Source organism: Prunus dulcis, chromosome 4 (assembly GCF_902201215.1).
Source record: "Prunus dulcis chromosome 4, ALMONDv2, whole genome shotgun sequence".
NCBI classification, from domain to species: domain Eukaryota; kingdom Viridiplantae; phylum Streptophyta; class Magnoliopsida; order Rosales; family Rosaceae; genus Prunus; species Prunus dulcis.
The window spans coordinates 14042367-14057060 of NC_047653.1; the positions used below are offsets into that span (position 1 = coordinate 14042367).

The 14694-nt window shown below is 35.6% G+C and overlaps 2 protein-coding genes across 2 annotated transcripts; both read right to left on the reverse strand.

Moving 5' to 3' along the window:
- Positions 1 to 1409: 1409 nt before the first annotated feature.
- LOC117626681 (60S ribosomal export protein NMD3-like) lies at positions 1410 to 4772 on the reverse strand. The gene is made up of 3 exons (XM_034358485.1): positions 4658 to 4772; positions 4081 to 4127; positions 1410 to 3174 (listed from the first exon to the last, which is right to left on the reverse strand). The coding sequence occupies exon 3, from the start codon at positions 3170 to 3172 to the stop codon at positions 1640 to 1642; it is 1533 nt and encodes a 510-aa protein (XP_034214376.1). The 5' UTR covers positions 3173 to 3174; positions 4081 to 4127; positions 4658 to 4772; the 3' UTR covers positions 1410 to 1639.
- A 1620-nt stretch (positions 4773 to 6392) lies between these two features.
- Positions 6393 to 9075, reverse strand: LOC117625819 (probable WRKY transcription factor 31). The gene is made up of 6 exons (XM_034357387.1): positions 8712 to 9075; positions 8440 to 8544; positions 8098 to 8268; positions 7578 to 7991; positions 7148 to 7261; positions 6393 to 7027 (listed from the first exon to the last, which is right to left on the reverse strand). The coding sequence occupies exons 1-6, from the start codon at positions 8952 to 8954 to the stop codon at positions 6431 to 6433; spliced, it is 1644 nt and encodes a 547-aa protein (XP_034213278.1). The 5' UTR covers positions 8955 to 9075; the 3' UTR covers positions 6393 to 6430.
- Between the last annotated feature and the right edge of the window lie 5619 nt (positions 9076 to 14694).

The following is a 14694-nucleotide window of genomic DNA, read 5'->3' on the forward strand; positions in this document are numbered from 1 at the left end:
TTCCATATATTTATAACACTCCCCCTTGAATTGCCCCCAAACAAACGACATAGTTCCCTAAAACCATACAAAGGTTTAATCACACAAAGTTTCAATCATACCATGAGGTTTGCCATTTAGCAAACCAGAGTGGAGGAAAACCAAATTTATATAGACAAGTAAAGAGATAATTCCAATTGATTCTATCATAAACTTTTTTCATATCTAATTTAATTGCCATTCGAGGCTTCTTAAAAATGTTCTGAGGAAAATTTGATAAAATTTCATGTCCAATAAGAATATTATAAAAAATTAACTACTTTAGTACAAATGCAACCTGAGAGGTACAAGAATGCAGAATTGGTCGTAATCTATTAACGAGGATTTTGGAGATGATTTTATAAGAAAGATTACAAAGACTAACATGTCGGTAATGAGTAGTTTTTTTGCCTTAGGAAGAAGTGTTATATAAGTACAGTCCTGATCTCTTGGACCCCTATAGTCCAAGAGATTTATGGTCACTCACCGTTGGATGTAAATTCAACGGTTGACTTGAATCGGGTAATAATAATTTATGTCATATTGCATTTATATATATCATTTTGAACTATTGGATTAATATCCAACGGTGGGTGACCACAATCTCTTGGACTCCTGTGGTCCAAGAGATCGGGACTGTATATAAGTATGATTAATTTCTTGCAAAGACATATTCGAATGAAGGGCCTTAAGATAGCGTAAACATTTTCCTAAATAATATTCCAATTTTTTTTATAAATAAAATGGCATGAAAACCAGGTCGTGGTGCTTTAAGACCACTAATTTGTCATATTGATAGATCAATTTCAGGAGAAGTAAAAGGGGCTATAAGATTTTGAGCATCAGCCTGTGAAATACAAGGTTGTATATGATTCAGAAAGGAATTTAATAGGTTTGAATCAATACTATGATCAAGGCTAAAACGTTGGTGATAATCTTGAACAATGAGATTTAAGCTCATTTTGAATTTTGGTAATTGTATTTTTAATGTTGCAGTAGCATGAAAAGTATTTAGTATTTGAATCTCCTATTTAGTACATTAATCATCTGATTATAACCAAAATGCCTCTACAATTCCATAAAACTTGCTTCATTCTTCATGAGTTGATAAAGTTGACCCAAGAGGGCTAGGGAATTGTTCAAGTGTACCAACAAGTTGGGCCATATTTGCATCAGCTTGTAGTTTAGATGGGACTTTGAAACTGATCCTAAGTACTAATAAGTTAGGGTAGATTGTATCAACTGGCATCTTGGAATTAAATATACTAGCATGAAAATCAGTGGAAACAGTAGCATCAGCCAGATGATTAGCATCATACCCCATGAGATATGACAAGTTTTTTTTCTAATTTCTTTCTCAGTTAATGATAATTTACAGCTACAATAAAATATGATCGCGAGAAAATCAAAATTGTGCATTCACCACCCTGTTACAGCTACAATAAAGACCAACAAGCAATGGCTCCTACACTCAACTCTACGTTGCAAAACAGCCACTGTTGCAAGCAGGAAACAGCATATGAAAGATAATTTTAAACATCTAAGTAGAAAGGAAAACCAGATTCATAAAAACTACTCTCTGATAAACTTCACCAATTATCACCTCTCTTTTTTTCTTCATTTACTCCCTCATGCTACTATCATCCTCATCCTCGTCATCACGCAGTTCAAGGTCAGCAAGCAACTCTTCAAGTGGGACAGAAGGTGCATCTTCCCCATCAGTCATGGATGCCCTCTCTGACGGCCGGTACTCTTCATTATGGTATAATGATATATTTAACCTCATCTCAGGGTTCTCCTCCAGATCCTTCAAGAACTGCTCATACTCAGAGTCCACCTTTTCTTGATCAAGTTTAGCTTTATCATCAACTTCCATGCCAAGGGATTTAAGCTTCCATGGACGAGCCTTCGCGTGCTTCTTCTGTCGCTTTTCTTCGTAGCTCTTCTTTATTAAAATTGCATCAGGAATGACTAGACCCTTGTACTTCTCTAGTTCATCGTCATTACTGTTAGCCCCATATAAGTCGTAACCAAGAGCATAATCCCCGGGGTTTAAAAGATGGCCAAGATGTGTTTTAATATTGAAAATAGTATCATTCTTTCCAAAGTCAGAGACGCGAGCAACTTGTGCATCAGCTAAAGCAAACCTTGAGCCACCAACATTAACTTCAGGCGAAATAATCTCGATATCAAGCACTATATACTCCACTAGCTCCCGGCTTGTATGTAGAGATTTAAAGGAATACCTCCAATACTGATCAGTATCAAGGAAACAATGTCTCAGGGTGAAAGGATCAAACAAAGCAACACTGTTGGTCACTTTAGTGCAGATCACAAGAGGACCGAGGTTTCCCAAACTGGACCTGACCTTGGGAGGCAGACAAATCAAATCTTCACGGCAAATGGGGCTTATCTCAACTGAGAATGTATGCTTATAATTATAATTATTACTTTTAGAATCATGGGAAACAAGCTGTTTGTCACTGCGACTCCTTACTGGAGCAACTTTACCAACAAATTCCACAAATTTCACACCATGACTTCGGTTTGCAAAAAAGAAGTCGATACCTTGTTCCATCTGCTTTATTTTTATGGCACTAGCAGCAGCACCATGCCTCAGGATCAGCTGCTCGAGATAGAAAAACGTGCGTCGGTGAGAAACATGCTGGCGGAGTTGCACAGATGCAACCCATTGGTCAGGGTTGGCCTGAACCCTTGAACAAGACTCACACATATGCTCTTGTTGAACATACTCCACAACATATGATTGTTCAAGTATTGCTCCATTAAGAACCTCCTTCTGAACTTTCAACTTAACCTTGATCCTCTTGGAGTGAGGTTCAGTCCAAATAAACTCGGCATGAACTAGCCTAACTTTATTCAAATTCTTCAATCTCTTAACACAGAAGGTTAGCAGCTCCTTTGATTCTAATTGGGCTTTGATCCAAGTTCTTGGAGGCTGCAAGTAGCAATCACACTCTGGACAATGAACAATGGTCACATGCTTCTGCAAACCTTCCGTAATATCAACTTCAGAGCGCAAACACTTGACACACATATTGGCAGCATTTGGTGCCATGGGGATACCGCATTTGCAACATAGTACACTGCCAACAGTTTGATGAACCATAAACATACCTGCCTCTTCAGCCATTGCTGGTGAATCCCAAAAAAAAAAAAAGAGAGAGACAAATTGTTAGTATTTTACAATACCAACATAATAACAGCAAAGGTCGAAAATTTTGAGCAATAAAAATTATATATCCTTGCATTTAGCTCCTAAAACTATAATTTCAGGGTCATGAATCACTTATCCCTCAAATTAAATGGAAATCTCATCATTCACAATTCGAACTTTAACTGGTTTCGAGCTACTAAAAACAGACCAAATTTATATTCAAAAGAGAAAAAGATGTAATTTCACACTAAAAACATACCAAAACAGAGGAAAAAAAATTGAAACCAGATTATCATAAATTTATATATTGCAGACCCAAAAAAGGGCCACACCATAGAAAACCAATCATCTCAAAAGAAAGCAATTATAATTAATGTATTGCCTATTTCATCAGAATTTATTACAAAAAATTATATCAACAGTAACCAAACCACTTTTAACATTGTTGAAATAAGCTAATTGGTAGAGTTTATTACAAGACGTAACATCAACAATGAAAAACAGAGATACTAATTAACCCCATCCTGCCCAAGGAAAAAAAACAATCTGACCCCCATCAACCTAGATTTCATTTCATCATCACAAGTAAGCCCAAAACTGATTCACAGCCTGGGTTTCAAACGCACAAAATCATATGCACAAGGAGAACGTTAAAAGACCAAGCAGCTGAGATATTTTAGAACACAAGGCAAAATGATATCTGCAACATCATGCATCCCCCTAAAATCCTCTATCAAGCATTTCAATTTACCTCACAAACCTCCTACAGCTCAATTAGAACAAAAGCACCAAATTAACAGCAAACAAACCCTAATTCTATAAATTCAAGTTGAAAAACAGAAGAGATAAGAGAGAAGCTGACATTACTAATATGAAATCCTCACCTTGTCTCCAAATTAATGGTCCAAATACAAATTAAACAGTTGAAAACCTGCACAGACCATAGCGCAAAATTAAAACCTAAAACTTACAATATAAATTAGAAAACTCAAACCTTGAATAATTAAAATTATCTTTTGGCATAGGGAGAGTGATGCCCATAAGGATGCCCATCACTAAACTTTCTGGCTAAGATGGTTTCAGTTTAACAAAATTGAAACCCTAAACTTTCTATTTCAAAGGATGCCCATCGCTCACAGATTTGTGCCCACCCAAGTTTGGTGCTCGTATCTAAGAGAGAGAGAGAGAGAGAGAGAGAGAGAGAGAGCAAAACAGAGCTATAGAGAAATAGAATCGAGTGAGAGACGGAGAGTGAAGGCTGAAACGATTAAGAGAGAGAGAGAGAGAGAGAGAGAGAGAGAGAGAGAGATAGACGGCAGGGATCGAGCAAAATGGGGGTTTAGATTGGGGCTGAGATTTTTGGTATGGGTTTGGTTTTGAAACGAAGCCTGGGAAAGAGATTGAGAGACCATGAGATATAGAGATGAGAGAAACAATTATGGAGAAGAAAGAGAGAGATACCTGAGAGGAGATGAGTTGTGTTGGTGGCGCTGTCTCGTCGTCACAGAAGGAGGAGAGGAGCGACTTTGGAAGGAGTCGAACTCGAAGAGAGAGGGAAAAGAGAAACCCACCCCTAACTCAATTTCAAATGTCTTACTGATTTAACCGCTAACTAACTGAACGGTGTGGATAACTCCACATCACCAACTGTTCATGTAATGGTCTATAACAGTGGGCGCATCCATGCACCAGGCCTGCTGTAGAATTTTCCCTTAAACTAAACCTTGGTTGTTTGGGTGATTATACTAGTTTGGCCTTTCTTTGATTTAAATTCCTCATTACAGTCCCGATCTCTTGGATTACAGGGGTTCAAGAGATTTGTGGTCACTCACCGTTAGATGTAAATTCAACGGTTCACTTACTCTTGCATTCATTTTAAGAAACTTTTTTGAACTATTGGATTAATATCCAACGGTGAGTGACCACAATATCTTGGACTCTTGTAGTTAAAGAGATCGAAACTGTTCCTCATTAATGTCCATGAAGAATGTCATTTTTTTTGTCGAACTTTCCATTATATTCTCTAGAAGAACCAAAACTAAATTCTATGAGAATAAAAAAAATTAGGTTCTGGATGTGAAAAAATTTCATGAAACAAGGCAAGATTTGGATTCTTTAAATCATGCATGCCAACACGATTGATATGATACGAAATTGTATTGGTATGACTGATCTATGAGAGACTTACAAACAATTGCATGATTTGGGTTCATTAGTATCATGCTACCGCAATTGGGGACTCTTTTTTTTCGTTACAATACAATTGGCAATTGGCATAGGCGTAAGTTATGTATTTTATGAGAAAATTGTTTGTCTTCTATAAGGGAAGGGAAAAGTAAAAAATAAATTAGTGGACTATATATATGTGTGTTTGTGTATTGTTGAAACCTTCCACTCACTATAACAAATTCCAAAACTTTCGTTGTCATATTTGAGCTTCCCATATTTTCTTGAATAAGGGCTATTAATTTTAAAATTCTTTGACATACGCTTTTCTTTTGAATAAAAATGTAAATATGTATCCCTCAATTGAAAATTGAAAATTGAAATGAGAATGTCAATGCTCTAGTATGGGGCCTTGATTTGTAAACAAATGGTCTCAGGTTCGAACTCCAATAACACCTTAGAGCACTTCCACCACAAAACCCAGCCTCAGCAAAAGGCCCCCCCAAATTGAAGAAACCCACCCCATCTCACAAATTCAGCCCAGGCAGATGGTGGGCTCCACTGAGATTGAGCATGCCCGAAGGCAAGAAAAGCCCGAACTGTTGCTTGAGAGCGCTGACATCAGCGAATAATTTTTTTTTTTTAAAATCGAAAAAAATCTGAAAAATTACCAAAAAAATTTAGAATATTTTTTTTATACATACCTAGCAATTTTTTATTATTAATCTCATACATAAAAATAAAATTAATCATATGTGAATAGTAATTGTCCTTGGGTTGCCATGACAATGGGTGAAAAAGCAAATAAAAAATATTGCTAGGGCAGGCACTAGTCACGTGAATAGTGCTTGCCCTTTGCCATGGCACGATGGGTGGAAGTGCTCTTAATAGTTTGAGAAATCCCCCTCTCGGTTCTAGCTTAGACTATCACTTTTATTCAAAAGAAAATTGGAATGAAAATTAAAAAGATACTGAATCAATGAGAATCTTTTATTAATCTCAAGTGATAATATTGAAAAATTGAACTGTGCACATCTATTATTATTACCAAAGAAAACGACTTTAATTTCACGTATTGCTGTCACTATTGTTTCTTGTTGTAACATTGTTGTTGGTATTATTGTTTGAATGAACATTGCCAACGATAGAGGTGATGGCTGCTACCAGAGCCGCTGTGAAGTTAGGGTCAGCTGTGATGGCCGCTGTTGCTGCATTGACTTTGTCAGCCAATGAGTGTGTAGCGCTATCCAATCCCTGAAAGCTATCGAGAACCGAGAATTTCGATTGGCTGGAAAGGGCTTGACCTAGAATTTGTGGCATAGACATCATGTTTTGAGGAAAACTACTTGGAGGCAGCTGGTTTGGCTGGCCAAGTGGCATCTCTGAGGAAGTTGGAGTTCGAGTGAGGTCCAATGTGACAGTGGGAAATGGAGCTGAAGCTGAGAGTGTTGCCAAACTTGGTGGGCAGTTTGGTAGGGCACTTCTTGCCAGGAAGCTGTTTGAGCTTATTAGGCCATCAGCACTAGGCATTGAGCCTGATAGTAGCATTGATGCTGCTGCTGATGTTGTAGACGCCATTGCCATTGCAGCAGGAGGGAGTGGATGGTTGTGGTGGCCTTCGTAGGTCGTTACAAGTATTGTTCGGTCTTCTGCACATCTTTGCACCTGTCAATTACGATTCCAATTAGGTCCAGTTATTAACATGTTATGCTGTCAAACTGTTAATCTAAAAACAAGAAAGAGGTATGTACTTGTTAACCCAAGAACAAGAAAGAGAGTATGTACCTGTTTGCGAACTGGGCAACCAGTTCCCATGGTACAACGATAATAAGCTCGAGGGCATGGGTTTCCTTTAGCCATTTTCTGACCATACTTTCTCCATTGGCATCCATCAGATATCTGCAAGAGAATTTGATATTAGGATGATGAAGCACGTGTGTTTTAATTTCCTGTTTTCTGTTTGGGTTATTGAGGTGTGCTTTGAAATGATCAGAAAAGTACTTGCTTCTGAATATATATGTACTGCATAATTTGTCCACACCCATCTCATTAAGAAGACATTTCTTTCCGAGTTTTCCAATTAATTTTATAATACGTTTACTAATATTGAAGATTATAATCTGTATCACACATTCAGATGAGAATCAACATGATCGATCAATGGTCTATGTATACAGTTTGACAAACAAATCTCAACTATATGATAGTTTCTTACCATGGACGCTTCAGATCGTGCCCGAACAGAAACGCGGGCTTTCTTAATCATGGACATGGTTTCCGATGAGGCTTGATCCACGTCCCTGGGACTCATCATCTTGGACACTTTCTTAGGAACCCACCCTTGAAACTCTTGGTCAGGGCTATCTTCTCCCCCATTAGTAGTACTAATTCTTCCACTAAGATCCCTGTGAAGTACATGACTAGTACTCTTGCCGCACTCCATTGACTCAACGATGTCGTTTCGTGGAGGCGACCCGGAACAATCTTGGGATCTGCAGCCTTCCAAAGAGCACTGTGAAAGCTCATCTTTCTCAGCCCTGCCCATATCCATAAATTGCCTTGGAACAATATGGTTGAACCCGTTCATCATCTGCTTCTCTTCTACCACGACTGATCCATTATTGATCATCTAAGCAAACCCATGAAGTTGCGGATATTAGTGAAATTAAAGAAATAATATATATTATGTAGTCAAGGAATCAGATTAATATATATATATATATATACACATATACCTTGTGTTGTTCTGGAGTTTGATGATCAGCCTTTTGATTTTGCTGGCGTTGCATCAGTGTCACAATCTGCACCTGTAATGCCTGGTAATTGTTGTTCACCTGGCTAATCATAACTCTCAACCGTTGATTTTCTACACTCATACGGCCTAATTCAGCCTGAAGAACTGCCAACTGCATGAAAACCCAAAATTAATTTCTCACATGAATATATATTAATTCATCTAAATTAATGAACCACCAAAATTAATAGTAATTCAAGCTCGTAAAGTTCGTAATTATTTAGCCCCAGAAAGAAAAGAAAAAAAAACTGTCCAAATATTCCATTTATATATACGTGCCTACCTCATTTGTTCTATGCTTGTCTTCCATATTATGGGACGATGAAGTTCCATCATCCATGGATGATTTGTCGCTACTGGTGTATGTTGTGAGAAGATTTAAACCAGTCTATAATAATCAAAACCATGAAAAAAAATGAAAATGAAAAACAAAAACAATTAGCACTAATTCAGGTGGCGTAAGAAATTCAAAGAAAGAAAAAAAAAAAAAAAAAAAAAAAAAAAAAAGACTCGGTAAATATATTGGACGAACTATATGACTAGAACTTTTCATACATTTACGTCGGGTAGTTGCTTTTCTTGACCAACGCCGTGATGATCATGTGCGCCTTCTTCTTTAACCTCAACCGTCTGATCTCTCATTTCCATCAGACGACCCTTGTTATCAGCAAAGAAGTCCAACTCATCAACAATCCGCTTCCCGTGATGATCGTGATCAACGGCTGTTTCCGGAGAAAGTAGAGGCTGCTCGATTGATCTGCAGTTGTGAATCGAATGATCCCTAGCTGCAGATTCCATGGTTTGTGTAAGAAATGAATGAAATGGTGTTTTGGAGGGTTTAAATTGAATTCAGTCTATTTCTATATGTGAAGGATTTGGTTTGCTGCTGGTGGTAGGAAGAAGAAGAAAAAGAGAGCTGTTGTGGACAGGGCAGTCGTCTTGGTTTGTCCATAAAAATAAAAATATATATATATATATATATATATATAGAGAGAGAGAGAGAGAGAGAGAGAGAGAGAGAGAGAGAGAGAGAGAGAAGAGAGAGAAACGAAGGCCAAAGAGTGAAGTTTGAAGTCATAAGAGATGCAATAGACTCGGCTTTAAAAGGGTTTGGTTGGACTAAGACCAACCAACATGTGTATGCTGAAAATGAGTGAGATCGATCTTAACATACAACAACATCATGAAATATGGTAGAGAATAGAGGAGTGAGGTCAGGTGGTGCGTCAAGCCACCACGTGGCTACACATTCGCGAGAGAGAGAGAGAGGGGGTAACTCTTCTTTCCATCTGTTATATATATTTTTTTATTTTTCATTTCCTTTAGAACAATTGTGGGAAGGGATAAAAGCAGCAGGGTGGTACATGCATGTTACTAGCACAAGTCAATAAGACCTATATGCTTAATTATTACAGATTTTTTTTAAAAAAAAATTGGAAAATTAGTTTTCACTAATAGGTGTTATTGGCATTCCAAAATGGTCATCTCAACTCTACCCTAATGAAAAAATAAGGAGATATAGAAGTGCACATCCTGATCAAATGCACTCGCTTAAGTACCTAGAAATAAAGCGTCTATTTGCAACGATGGTCGGAGATCATCTAATGGTTGCAAAGTATTATAACATTAAAATTATTGAATAATATCTAATGGTATATTTTTAAGCGTTCCTGCAATTTGTTATGGCGGTTTTCGTTCAACCTCACATTATCTCATACCTAAAATTCATGGAAATTTTGCTAGGGCTTAATCATAATGATAAAATTCATTGAAAATTTTCAAGTGATAATGATAAAACTCATTGAAATTTTTCAGGAAAAGTATAAAGGAGCTGGTAGATAAGAAATGTTGCTAATTTTGTTGGAGAGAAAATACAAGAATGTATGTAGTTGTGTGTAGTTGTGTGTCAAAGAAGTGAGTTTGATTGATTCCTGATGTGCATTGGGGCTATTGGTCCGGCGCAATCCATGTGCAGGGAGGAAAAGGCAGAGTCAACGATATAGACGGCCAAGCTCCCTTGCGACTATACTGGGTCCCATTTATGTTTTCTTTGACCGCCCTCGTTTTGGATCAAATCAATCATCAAAGAAAACAAAAGGCGTACAAAAGAAGTTAATTGTAGTAATTTTGGTGAGGTAAGGTGTTCCAATATTCAAATATTGTCATTATATAGTCACCCGATGAATCGAGTGAAATGTGATATGATTATAGCAGTTGAGAAAATGAAGTATATACGTAATGGATTGGTTGAAAGAGGAAAAATATGTAAAACAAAAGTAATTTGTATGTCACGGTAGTACTCGATGAAACTTTGATGTGGAGAAATATTCGTTTTATCGACACATGTATTATAATATGGATAACCAACATGGTTTATATTTTAGGAACCTATAGTACAATATTAATAAATAGAAATAAATAATCTAACATGAGTTGATTGATAACGCCACGTAGCACTATAATGTTTCTAAACCTAATATAGTACACCTATTATAATTTGATTAGGGTAAATTTGTAGCATCATACTAACATGCATGTGGTTTTACCATTGCGCATGATGATTTCTCATAGAATAGCGACTAATTACAATTAAGATAATGTGTATATTTCCTTAGTTTTTAAATAAATAATTGGATCAATAGTAAAGAGACTTGTAATTTAAATGATTAAGTGCATTAACCGAACATATGAGGATCTGTATCTAAATTTCTCTCTCCCAATAATATCACCAAAAATCGACAAAAACGTAGTTAGCATTTTTATATTATGATTTAAAAATAGAGTTTGGTGATTTCTCCTCTCGACTTGCCACGTTTCTTGATTCTCTAATTGATTCCTCACATGAGATATTTGGCTAATGCTAATCAAGTTTCCAAGTTTCATAAAAAATAAATAAATAAATGAGTGTTCATATTATCATACAATTATATGATCCCAAAATTCCCTTTGTACACATTTGTGTATGCATTAAAAAAAATATATAAATCCATCAATAATTTTGATTAAGAAAAGTAAGTCGCTATCTGTCTCAAGTCTTAATTTGATGAATATATATCCCAACATTGCATCATCCAAATGAAGTCAAAAGTACAAAAAAAGACGTAACTTGGAAATGCTATGCTCACAATATTATCTTATCTCTTAGATTCATATGGTCACGACCTTCTCACTTTTTCATACTTTGCCTCCGTCCCGTAATAATTGAAATAGAAATTATTAGAATGTTCCAATATCACGGAAAGTCTAAAAAGTTATATCCTCTGTGAGTCTGGATTCACATTTTCATTTCATGTTGTCTATGTGAATCTGGATATGGAATCGGAGACCATCCAACAATTTAAGCAGACTTAGACTTGAATATTATATATCTATATACAGGCAATATACATGACAAATAGTTCAAAAGTTATTCAAGGAAAAAATATGGTGCCATGGATGTATTCTATATATAACTGTACTTTTTTTTTTTTAACGTCAATGTGTTTTAACCACTTGATGTAGGGATAAATACTCTTAATCACTTGAACTGCTTGCGTTTGAATATTCTTACATAGTTTAAGTATTATTATATATGCTCGTGTAAATAATTGACTTCGCCTATCATATGAAAATTAAGGATGATCATATAGATTAATTTTCAACAGTCAACTCACCCCGCCCGACGCATTAAGACTGAATCATGTCCATATTCTCCTTTCTAAAAAGGTTTTTTTGTTACATATGTTAAAGATTTCTCATCATATTTCGTTTATAATAAGACAACACAAACTTGAATATGAGAAATTCTAACCCATTTAAAATCTGTGGATTTTGCCAAACTTGAGGTTTGAATGGCACCAACGACATTGTGGTTGGTGAGTATTGAAAGTTAATTTGAAAGAGAGGCAAACTAATAGAGACTACATAGTATCAATAACTATTCAGTTCTACTTTAGGACCACTCTACATATAATTACTCATATTGCTTGTATAATTGTGAATAAATATGACTGCACTTTTAGAAAACTGCAGAATACTCTAGAAAATCAACTTTTTATTTTCTGCATGCATGGCTGTGAAACCTTTTGATTTTGATATGGCTGGTTTTAGGCACCTTTTGATTAATAAGTTGGGGAAAGTCACTTGTCCAATTAAGTACAGCCTTGAGGTCCATTCAAAGAGTCTTATATATATATACATGTACTACTTTAAGTCAGACTACAAAATGGGTAACCTTCGCTTAATTAAAGACAAGTCTAAAAGGGATTAGTTGGCAAAGCTTGCTCACAAGTTTTAAATGGTTGTAGAGTTAAGATTGATGCTCGTGTTTGTTAGATAGTTTGATATGTTATATATATGGATTTATTATTAATCGATTTGGTGTTTATTCTCATTATCTCACTCTATAAACGATGAAATTAAACTTATTTTTCAAAAGTGATAAGAAACATACCCTAACATATGACACAAGAAAGTTTATAGCATATCCTCCTAAAATTAAAGCCATAGAAGCATCGCATGAGACATGCTTCGTGCACCTCCTCAAGCTTAATATAGTTGCACATAGATAGCCCCCTCAAGCTTAATATAATTGCGCATGACAGTGTTGGCCTCCTCATTTAAGATTATAAAGTCATTTACTATTATAAATTATAAATTTTGTTCTTTCCAATCTAAAAATCCTAACTCCTCACTTCTCTTGTTCCCATTTTTCCTGTGTCCTCCCCGTCACCTATCTCAATTTTTTGACACCTCCGTTAACATAACAGTGTTAACAGCCTGGTCCAAACAATCGCAAGATCTCCTTTCCTCCCCATTTCTACCACAATTTGCGAAAGGTTTTGGTGGCTATTCTTATTGTAAAATATGTAATTAGCATACAAAACTTTCTTGTATGGAATCAACCCAACAAGTTCAGACCAACCAAAAAAGAAAAGAAAAAGGAATCATCCCAACAAGTGGTGGCGAACATAATTTATTGCAAAAAAGAAAATACCCACATTAGTTGTGTCTCATATTTACTCAAAAACAAATTTATATTCATATTTCCATTTATTCTTCCATCCCAAAGTTAGTACGTTTCTCTGAGTTATATGTGATGACTTTGAAAAAGCCACTAAATGTTTGTATTATTTTCATAACACAAAGTACTACCTCAAACGTCAACGGCATAATTCCAATCAAAAATAAAATTTAATGGCATAATTTTTTAGAAAAGGGGTTGAAACTTGACCGACTAATAAATTATTTTGTTGAGGTTCAATGCTTGCTTGCCCTAATTTTATAAACAAGAAAAATGCTTACCAAATGCGAACAAATAAAGCTTGCCGTGTTGACATAAGATTCAATTCAGCATGGCATGCAATTACTTGCAGAGTAACACAAAGAAAAAGTTAGGTCGAATATTAAAGAAAAAGTTTATAGAGTTTGAAAAAATTGTAGTGAGAGACGGTGGAATTTAATAAGACAGCATTGAGAGAGCAGAAAAACATTATATTGAAGAAAAAGAGTACTCTACCCTATGATACATTTGGTAGGGAAATATTCATTATTGATAGGGGCTAAGGTTGGACCAAGATGGTGGCCAAATTAAGAGCCCCCGTCGGGTTGGATTGGATCACCAAAATTAATTAATATAGGAGTTACAATTTTGTCAAAGCAAAGGAAATAAGTGGTTTTAATTTCCACTTTCTGCGTTTGGTTTATGGGAAAAGAGGCTTGAGGATAGGAAATCAATTGTTTTTTCATGTTTGGTAAATTCAGGACATGGGAAGCGGTTGCTTGGCACATGGAAAAATAGGAGGGAAAATGTAACCCTCCTCCCTCCTTATGTTCTCATTTTCCCTTCTCCTGAGAAACTTTGGGAAAATAGGGCAGCATTAAATGCACATTTTTCATGACCATTTTGTCTCTATTAACAATTTAGAATTATAATATAGCATTAAATGCATTCTTTTTTTTTTTTTTTTATATATTTGATTTCATATGGGTATAATTAAAAAATTAAACAAACTTTGTTTTATATTCCAATGCAAAATGCAAAACAAACATAGAAAATGAAATAAAGTGGTATTTCCTGATTACTTTCCTAGCTTTAGAAAACATGGGGAAAAAATTTTCAATTTCTCATACCTTGGGGAAAAGACATGAGAAATTATTCCCATCAAATCTTTTCCGCGAACCAAATGGGAATCTTGAATCATATATGCAAGCATTTGTATTAGGCCTTTCACGTTTGTTAAAGGTTTGAACATAGAGTGATAAAATTTACAGCTAGACAATACTCGAGTTTTCTTATTAGACCAAATTCCCACCAATCATGTTTACTTACTTGGAATGAGAGAAGTAATTAAGGAATCGGAGAACTTAGAGAAAATAAGGAATTTGAATTGAATCAACTAGCCTCCTTGGTTGATCTAATTCCTAGTTTTGACGGTATTGCATTACTATTTTCAAAATGAGACCCATATATTGTCTGGTTCCATATGTATTAATAAAAATGGGAAAGTTATTAACTAAAATAATTATCTTTCTTCTCGTAGCCATTCCCGATAAGTGA